Source organism: Cottoperca gobio, chromosome 19 (assembly GCF_900634415.1).
Source record: "Cottoperca gobio chromosome 19, fCotGob3.1, whole genome shotgun sequence".
Classification (NCBI taxonomy): domain Eukaryota; kingdom Metazoa; phylum Chordata; class Actinopteri; order Perciformes; family Bovichtidae; genus Cottoperca; species Cottoperca gobio.
The window spans coordinates 16,983,817-16,993,177 of record NC_041373.1 but is presented as its reverse complement, the minus strand read 5'-3'; the positions used below and the strand labels follow the sequence as shown (position 1 = coordinate 16,993,177).

Here is a 9,361-nt window from a genome sequence, read left to right as displayed (position 1 = left end):
AATGTGTGTAGTGTAAAAAAAATACATAACATTTATAATAATACATGTATTTTGTCTGCTCACATATGTGTATGCAAAATCAAAGTTAGCAGACAAATGTAGAGAAATAAAAAAGTAAAGTAAATGAACTGTACTGTGCTCTTCGGTGTATGAGCCAGCAGCGCCCCCTGCTGGACGTTGACGTCACCGCGGAAACAACCAATAGGAATGAAGCGGCACTTCCGGTTTCACGTAGGAGAGAAATGATGTGAATAACAGAGGGTTCCCGACACAATATGATTAAAACAGCTGTTCATTCATCTCATCTCGCTGCAAGAATAGCGGGGAAGCTTCACGCGCTCCACGGTTTATGAGAGGAAGCTCAAGGTTGGTGTGTTTTGAACTCTTGTTAATTCGCTATTTCCAGAGGGCTTAGCTTTGTAAGCCTGCACCAAAAGCAAGCTGAGTGTTGTCGTTAAAGCCCTTTACTGCACACTGAGCGTGTGTTCACTGCATGTGTCGTCCACACCTGCAGTACAGTAAAGCGCGTGTGTAAGCGCGTGTCGTTGTGTAGCAGTAGCATGATTGTGTCCTTACTTTCAGTGTGTTGTTATTAGTGCACTTACTGAATGTAGGTGACAGGGGATACGCCTTTTAGCAGCAGCATCCCTGCCAGTTACGCAATGTTATGAAATGGTGACCACTTACAGGAAGCTTTTAAGCAACCAGCCTTGTATTGTTTTATTAATTAATGTTTTACATTCGTTGTGCATGATGTAGATTATGGGTCAGTCACATGTCAACAAACACAAACACACAGTGAGCATGGATCAGTGCCACCTCAACACATGACCCTGATGTATGTGACATTAACACTTTACAAAATGTTTAATTTAACAAAGAAAATAAGATAAATAGGAAGATGTCAAAGGTTTTCTGTTCAGGATGACTCTGACTTTGTCTACGTCTAATTTCATGTGATTTTATTGTACAGTTGTTGAGAAATGGGAAAGTCTGACATCATAATTTCCTCATTTAACTTTTGTTTTTAAATAACTGACATGACATTTTGAGAATTTGAAAGGGAAATTTAGCGATATTCAAATATGAAGAACATATCAACATGTCATTTGAGCTGACATTCCCGTGTTTTCTCTTTCTTTTATACCATATTAGCATAAAATATCATGTCATATTTAAGGATTTGAGACTCACTGAACAAGACCTTCAAAGAGACCTTGAACTTTGAGAACGATTATTCAATTACTCTCGAAAATAAACAAGTATTTTTATAAAACCCTGTCAACTTACAAGATACATGTGTACATGTGTGAATACTTGTAGTGGACATACTGTAAGCAGCTATACATGATGGTGTGATACATCTCCGATGACACACTGGAACCAGCAGATACAGATTATATATGTGATGTTTGAAACTTCTTCCTCTTGTTCTCCAGGTTCCCGGTGCAACCATGCCCGTCTCCCTGCTGTGGGCGGTGGACGTGTACGGCCGGGTCTACAGCCTGTCCACGGCGGGGCAGCTGTGGGAGCAGTGCCGTGACGCCCAGATGGAGTTCAAGCGGGTGACTGCAGCTCAGCAGTGCTGCTGGGGCATCGCCTGTGACAACAACATCTACCTGAATGTCCACGCTTCCGACCTGCCGGTCCGCTACCAGGAGGAAACCTACGAGAATCAAGTGGGTCTCTTCTCGCAAACAATGAACATTAGATTATAAATACACAAAGAAAGGAAGCTATGGTATTTCTCTTTCACTATGAGCGTTAAAAATGCCTTTTTTTCTGTTTCTATCCTTTATATCTTACGCGATATTGAAAATGTGGAGTTCCCCTTGGAGTTATGTTGTGTGTGTGATTGAGTGCAACATCCTGAAACAGCAGTGTCCCACTTCCTCTGTTGCCAACTCACAGCTGTGTGTCTCCACAAGCACCTTCTTTTTTTAAAAGTGCTATATAAATGCAGTGTTTACCTTTTACCATCAGGTTGTTGCCGCACAGCTGTCAGGTTATGAGCATCAGGTCAATACAGTGACTTCCTGTCCAGCTACATCCCTCCACATCCGCTCTTTGGTCATTTTTCACAGTGGAATTGGGAGAGAACGTGTTTGGATTGGGTTATGGGAGACATGGGTAACACCATAGATTTATACATTTGGTTTGTGGCGTACGGTTTAAAAGCTTAGCAATTTGGCTGCCGCCATCTTGTTTTCTGGTGGCACAAGAGGGTGGAGCTTAGTACAACATACATTTTAGGCAAACTATTACATTTCATGAACGGACCGCACACTGTGAAAGGGTTAACGTTCTAAGACTAAAAGACGGACAACACTCAAAGCGTGGTAGCGACCTGTCAATCACAAGTGAGCCACGCCCTGAAGCATACGCTGCTTTATCGTCTACTTTCCTCTAAATGGGCCTTAAACTTACAGAATGAACATCATGCTGTGTTGAAGACACGAGCTCATTAGGAAGAGGGTTACTGAGGTAATAAATCAAGTGAAAGGTAGGGACATTTTCTCATAGACCTCTATACAGTCTGGCCCTTTTTGCCCCCTGCTGGCCATTATAAAGAATGCAGGCCCCACATTGGCTACAGCTGTCAGAGCCAGAAGTTGCCTTCACTGTGCTGTCTTGCCCGGTGTGTCCTCCAACATGACGTCTCTGTCTTTCTGTCAGCGCTGGAATCCCGTCGATAGTTTCTCGGAACGTCTGTTGCCAAGCGACCGCTGGCAGTGGAGTGATGTCACGGGTCTGCAACACCAACCTCTCGACAACTTCCTGCTTCCCTCCGGCAGCTGGGAGTGGGAGGGGGACTGGCATGTGGATGAAAACTTTGAAGGAGAGCCCACGGAGAAAAAGGTGAGTGTCCAACTGTTCTCTTAGCTTTCATATACCGACTTCTGTTGCTTGTTTTAGTGATTGAGATGTTTGTATCTTCAGGGATGGACCTATGCCATTGACTTTCCCGCCTACTACACCAAAGACAAGAAGTGGAACTCCTGTGTCCGTCGCAGGCGATGGCTCCGCTACAGGACATACAAAGCCATGGACACCTGGGCTAAGGTGGGTTACACTGTGTGTTTGTGTGTGTGTGTGTGCGTAAAGCTTTCTGTTTGCTCACTCCGTGTGTGTGTGTGTGTGTGTGCTGACAGATTCCCTCACAGGAGACGACTCTACCAGATCCTTTCAGCGACATCAGCTGTGGAGGCTGGGAGATCAACGAGGAGCCGAGAGGTCGTCTGTCACTGTGGGCCGTGTCCCTGCAGGGCAAGGTACACACACACACACACACACACACACACACACACACACACACACACACACACGCACGTACTTCAAGTCTGTGCCATTAACGACCTTTGACTCCTTGTTTGCTATAACATGAGATTCAGTGCCATCATTGATTAATAGAGACAAACTAACTCTGTAAGCATATCTCTCAGTTTGTACTACTGAACCTTTTGCTGTCACGCAGCTCATAAAACCTGTGATGCTTTTTAAAATGTAATCTTTACGTATGATTTGTCTTAATTTAATGCATTTAAAAATTAGGTTATAGACTAAAGGTGTGTTTGCAGATCTTGATGATCTAAACTCTCGTTTTCTCTCCAGGTTTGGTTCAGAGAAGGAATCTATCACCTGAACCCTGAAGGCTCTTCGTGGGAGGAGGTGTCCCTCCCCGGGGAGGTGATCCAGATCAGTTGTGGCCCGGTGGACCTGATCTGGGCGGTGCTGTGGGAGGGCCAGCTCATTGTGAGGGAGGGCATCAGCAGAGACTGCCCCAAAGGTACACCGGCTCACTGGCGCTGCAAGAGAACGTGGTTTGTGTTTATTGTGTTTATTGAAAACCATCTTTGTTTTGCATGTCAGGTACTTCCTGGGCGGAGGTGGACTCCCCCAGTCCTGATGTGGGAGCCACACATGTAGCCGTGGGGATCAACGTTGTTTGGGCTTTGACCAAAGACAACAAGGTAAGAAGATTCTGTAATTAACATTTTAAAAAGACGCACGACTACAGGATCGAAATTCTGCTGCAAATATGTTTAAAAACCTTCTTTTTAAATAAATAGTTATTCTGATTAAGCTTCGTTGTTATTATCCAATATCTTACTTAATTGTTTATTACATGTTTTTATACATTCCTTCACGGTAGCTCGTAGTAACTCATAATACGGGGGCGATGGAGGCTGCAGCTCTCAGGAGGGGATTGGTCTTTATCTCGTCCCCCGATGACGAGGGGACAAACTGTGACATTTACATTTATTTTAAATGTATATATTTACTCTTCAATACGCTTCAATAGCACAAGTATCACACTGATTATGGACAAAGTAAAAGTCCTTATAACACAGTTATAAAGCAGTAGATGCATATACAGTTTAAACATGTAGCTTTTGTTAAGACTGTCAGAGTTTATTCATTTCACATGCCAGACGAAAGAGGAACTAAACTAAGGCTCAACTGTTAACCAAGCAGATGAGTGTGTGTTACGCTAAAGATGTCCCCCACTCTCCTGCTTCGCCAGGTGTGGTTCAGGCGCGGCGTGAACTCCCACAACCCCTGTGGCTCCGGCTGGATCGGCATGATCGGAGAAATGACCATGATCAACGTAGGACTCAACGACCAGGTGAATTCCAGCCCCTTGGCTGCACACGCTGCGTCACACTCGTTACTTTAGCATTGCCACATCGCTTTTAGGCTCAAGTTATAGGATGTGGATATTTAAGTCAACCTGTTGTTGTTGTTGTTGTTGTTGTTGTGTAGGTGTTTGCTATCAGCTGTGAGGATCGGGCGGTGTACTTACGACAAGGCGTGACCTCTAGTGAACTGAGCGGGAAAACCTGGAGGGCCGTCACCGTCCCCCGAGACGGAGACCGATCCCACTCCAGTGCCAGCGCGAGCAGCCTGCAGAGGTGGAGAGGCCTCAGCGGACACACACAACCTCATGCCTAACATACACGAGACTTTTAAAGTCTGTCACCTTCTCACGTCTTAAGACAATCTGCCATAAGTCGCAGCCGACATGATCAGAGCGGCACACAGATCAGTCGTTAGATGTGCTGTTATTACATATAAGTGTGTTGAAAATGTGCTCGACTTGATAGAATAATTGTTCTGTAATCAGTTGAAGATGCAGGAAGCAGTTGTTCCAGTTCAGGGCATCGCAGCAACGTTACACTGCTTGCTGTGAAAACAATAATACATCACTACCGTTCTTCTCCCTGCACAGTGCTGGATGTTACTTCTGTGGTGAGGCGCGTGCTCAGTCAGCAGTGAGCGATGTGGAATCAGACACAGAGAGAGGATCTACAGATGGAGCCAGCCGCCCCGTCGCCTCCCCCCCCCCAGAATCCTCTGTTGTTGCCCCCACAGACGAACCTGTCGAGACCCCCAAACCCCGCATCCCCAAAGTGACCAGCGACAGCTTCATCTCTGAACTCGTCTCTGACCGAGAACCAGGAAAGACCTCGAGAGAGGGCGGTCCTGCCGGTCCGGCTGTTCTGGAGGAGGACCCCGTCCCCGGAGAAGAAGAGTGTCAAAGCCCCCAGCGCTAGTGTAGCTCTTTCCCCCAGCCAGTCTGGAGGTCCCCTCGTCCCCCAGTGGAGTAACGTGGATCTGGAGGAGGTGCAGGCGCAGACTGTAGCAGCGGCGGACTCAGCTGACACCTGCAGCTTGTCATCAGTGGCCACATACACGCTGGCCATGGAGGACCCGTATGGGGCAGATGAGCACCCTCTGTGGGCGTGGGTCAGTGGGGGCGGCTGCTCTGTGGACAGTCACTCCCAACTCAACTGGTTCAACTCTATGAACGCTTGTGAGTTAAATGATTAGTAATCGAGCAGCTGAACTATGAAAGCTCTTCATGAATTCATCAAGAACTTTCTCCTTTATTGATTTGTCCTTTCTGTCCTCCCCAGCTTTGGTGCAGTCCGTCCAGTCCATGAGTCTGTCTGTCACCCCGGCCCAGACGGCCGCCTGGAGGAGACAAATCTTTGATCAGCTCAATGAGCGGACCAAAAGAGAGATGGATAATTTCAGACATTACGAACAAGCCGTAGAACAGGTATGTTGAGAGGTCGTGATCTACGCGCTTCTGTCTTTGTGTTGGTGCTCTTTTATTTACGTATTTAATTCCCTCCTCCGCCTGAACGCAGTCTGTGTGGGTGAAGAAGGGAACCATGCAGTGGTGGAGAGACTGGAAGCCACACAAGTGGATAGACGTTCATTTTGCCCTGGAGCAGTTCTCAGGACCGGAGGGCAACAAGGACGGCATCCTCTTCATCTATTATAACTTTTTTGAGGAGAAGAAGGTAAGTGTGTGTGTGTGTGTGTGTGTGTGTGTGTGTGTGTGTGTGTGTGTGTGTGTGTGTGTGTGTGTGTGTGTGTGTGTGTGTGTGTGTGTGTGTGTGTGTGTGTGTGTGTGTGTGTGGATATTGATGCTGTGATACTGTAAAGGTCACAATGTATGTTAATAAAATGGAGACCTCAGGCAACTAAATGAGTCCGTGCTGCGTTTCTCTTCTTCTTCTTCTTCTTCTTCTTCTTCTTTCTTCCCTTCTTTACATGTTTTCTCTTTTCGTCCCCGTCCCTCTCTCCCAGTACCTGCACGCCTTCATCAACGAGGTCACCATCCTGGTCCCTGTGCTGAATGACTCCAAACACTCTTTTGCCATCTACACTCCTGAGCGGACTAAACAAAGGTGGCCAATCAGATTGTCAGCAGCCACAGAGCTCGAGATGCAAGATTGGGTTCGTATGAATACTGCACGACAGTTTTACTCAAAAACAAGGGGGGGGGGGGGCTCCAAACTGTTATTTTTAATTATATTACATTAGTTATCAAGAGATCACATAGAATAGCCTATGTGTGTGTGATTTGTGATTCCTCATTGTTACCATTTCCTTTTTATTTCCCTCTGTGTTTAACATCAGAGAGGGGAATTGTTATTGTGTGGTCTGGTCTTGCACAACATTATAATGACATAAAGTTTCTCCTCCTATCTGCCTTCCCCCCCCCCTCCCTTCCTATTGGCTCCAGCTGGCGTTGTTGAGTGTCTCGTGCTGCGACTCCAGGGGGATCCAGGGTCCGCCCTCCAAACAGGCCGTCTGGTCCATCACCTGCAAAGGAGACATCTTCGTCAGTGAGCCCTCCGCTAGTCTGGAGGCCATGCCTTACCCCACACCCTGCGACCAGATGTAAGAAGAGCATTGCCCATTTTAGGATTTATATATTATATTTTATATATATATATATAATATAATATATAATATAATATATAATATAATATATAATATATAATATATATAATAATCTAAATACTCAAACATGTTTCCTTTGTGCAGGTTCTGGCGGCAGGTGGGAGGTCACCTCCGTATGGTGGAGTGCAACAGTGTAGGTATAGTGTGGGGGATTGGCTACGACCACACCGCCTGGGTCCACAGCGGGGGCTACGGAGGAGGCTTCTTCCAGGGACTGGCCAGCAGCACAGATAACATTCACACGCAGTCAGACGTGAAGAGTGTCTACATCTATGAGAACCAGAGGTGGAACCCTGTCACCGGATACACCAACAGGTAGAGCGCTCGCTGAGCGGCGCCGACATTGAAGTTAAAGAGAAGTTTGTGCTTTCACATCTGTGAAATGCGTCTGCCGTGTTTCTGTGTTTGGTAGCATGACTCAGCAATGTCTCAATGTCTCCAACACCCAGTCATGAGTTGTTTAAAGTTGAGCTGCAACTATTTCAATCATCGATTCATCGGCTTGTGTCAAAAATCTCTGATTCCAGATTCTGAAACTTTTAGATTTTGGTGTTTCTTTACTTTTATAGACCAAAGAAAAGAATCGTTAGTTTCAGCGCTAATTTAAAGTGCTTGGTTTCTTTCAGAGGGCTCCCTACAGACCGCTACATGTGGAGCGACGCATCAGGACTACATGAGTGCACAAAAACAAATATGAAACCCCCCTCCCCTCAGTGGACATGGGTGAGTACAGACACACACACACACACACACACACACAGATCCTTCCACTTTAACCAAACTATAATATATATATTATAAATAATCACGGACGAGGTGTGCAGTCAGAAATACACACACACGTTCTCAGTGTTCACTTCCCATATTCGCTGTTTTCCAGGTGGCGGACTGGACCGTGGACTACAGTGTCTCCGGGGGGACGGACAGAGAAGGCTGGCAATATGCGGCGGATTTTCCAGCGTAGGTTTCATTCGCCGTTCCTCAAACCCACCTGCTGTGTCAGTGTCTGCCCTCGTAGTCATGACTTTAATGTATTTATTCGTCTTTCCTCTTCCCCATCTCCCCACGCAGGTCATATCATGGCCATAAAACGCTGAAGGACTTTGTGCGGCGCAGGCGATGGGCCAGGTACTATAAAAAGCATCATTAGTCCCATTAGGTGCACAGTGGGCCGAGACGGTTTCTGTTTGTTTAGGTTTTCAGATTCAGCAGAGAGAAAGCGTTGATCTTTGGTCACCGGGGAAACTACATGTGATGATTCATCAGCAGGCGGAAAGCTTTACAAACGAGACCCAGTGAGCAACAAGAAATAAAAAAGATTCTGACGGTTGCAAGAGCAATGGAGTCAGAACATACTCGAACTCTTGACCAGTGATGAGATGTATAATAACACCTGTCACAAGGAATTCATCTGTTGCCCCAGTGCATGCTGGGAGGGTTGTCGTGATCTTGATCGTGTCACATGATCATCTCTCATCCAATCGTATTTACACTGATCATGGTTTCAACTTTCAAAATAAGAGCGTACTGTTTTTTCAAAATGACTTCATCCTGGATTAACTGGATGAGAAATAAACCGGATTATTAGTCTGAGTTAAACTACAGCAGCATTTTATGAGTTATGTTGTTCCTCCTGCACAGGAAGTGTAAAATGACCACCACAGGGCCCTGGCAAGAGGTTCCTCCTATATCACTGAGCGATGTGACCATCCTGCCGTGTGCAGCTCGGAGCAGCGTGGACGTGGTTCCTGTGTGGGCGATCAGCAACAAGGGAGACGTACTCTGTCGACTGGGAGTCACCGCACTGACGCCTGCTGTGAGTCACAGTTATTGTACAAATACAGACGAATGAACCCGTTTAACGGCCTTTGGTGAGTCACCCATAAACATCTGATCTAAAGCGTTTTCTCTCCTGTGTTTATGACGTGAAACAAAAAGAAAAGGTTTTGCCAGGATTATCTAAGTTCCTTAATATTTGTTGTGTTGAAAGGAGCCAGTTGAGGTGGGTCATCTAGTAAGGAGCCACCTGGGCGCCTCCCTAGGGAGGTGTTCCAGGCACGTCCAGCTGGGAGGAGACCCCGGGGAAGACCCAGGACTCGGT

At 46.3% G+C, this 9,361-nt stretch overlaps 2 protein-coding genes across 2 annotated transcripts in view; one reads left to right on the top strand and one right to left on the bottom strand.

The window, feature by feature from the left end:
* Nucleotides 1–230: 230 nt before the first annotated feature.
* tecpr1a (tectonin beta-propeller repeat containing 1a) overlaps nucleotides 231–9,361 on the top strand; it is a 14,834-nt gene continuing 5,703 nt past the window's right edge. Inside the window, 20 exon segments of the mRNA XM_029455961.1 lie at nucleotides 231–366; nucleotides 1,440–1,679; nucleotides 2,677–2,859; nucleotides 2,941–3,063; nucleotides 3,153–3,272; nucleotides 3,613–3,787; nucleotides 3,871–3,971; nucleotides 4,526–4,627; nucleotides 4,765–4,913; nucleotides 5,231–5,534; nucleotides 5,536–5,815; nucleotides 5,919–6,064; nucleotides 6,156–6,311; nucleotides 6,601–6,750; nucleotides 7,040–7,197; nucleotides 7,345–7,575; nucleotides 7,887–7,983; nucleotides 8,141–8,220; nucleotides 8,332–8,388; nucleotides 8,902–9,076. Of these exon segments, the coding sequence (XP_029311821.1) occupies nucleotides 1,455–1,679; nucleotides 2,677–2,859; nucleotides 2,941–3,063; nucleotides 3,153–3,272; nucleotides 3,613–3,787; nucleotides 3,871–3,971; nucleotides 4,526–4,627; nucleotides 4,765–4,913; nucleotides 5,231–5,534; nucleotides 5,536–5,815; nucleotides 5,919–6,064; nucleotides 6,156–6,311; nucleotides 6,601–6,750; nucleotides 7,040–7,197; nucleotides 7,345–7,575; nucleotides 7,887–7,983; nucleotides 8,141–8,220; nucleotides 8,332–8,388; nucleotides 8,902–9,076 (3,012 nt within the window). The 5' untranslated portion in view covers nucleotides 231–366; nucleotides 1,440–1,454.
* Nucleotides 3,126–9,361, bottom strand: part of LOC115024432 (serine/threonine-protein kinase LMTK2-like) — a 29,004-nt gene continuing 22,768 nt past the window's right edge. The window contains exon 4 of the transcript XR_003834123.1: nucleotides 3,126–3,145. The gene's annotated coding sequence lies outside the window, so the exon portion shown is untranslated. The remainder of the gene's footprint in view (nucleotides 3,146–9,361) is intronic.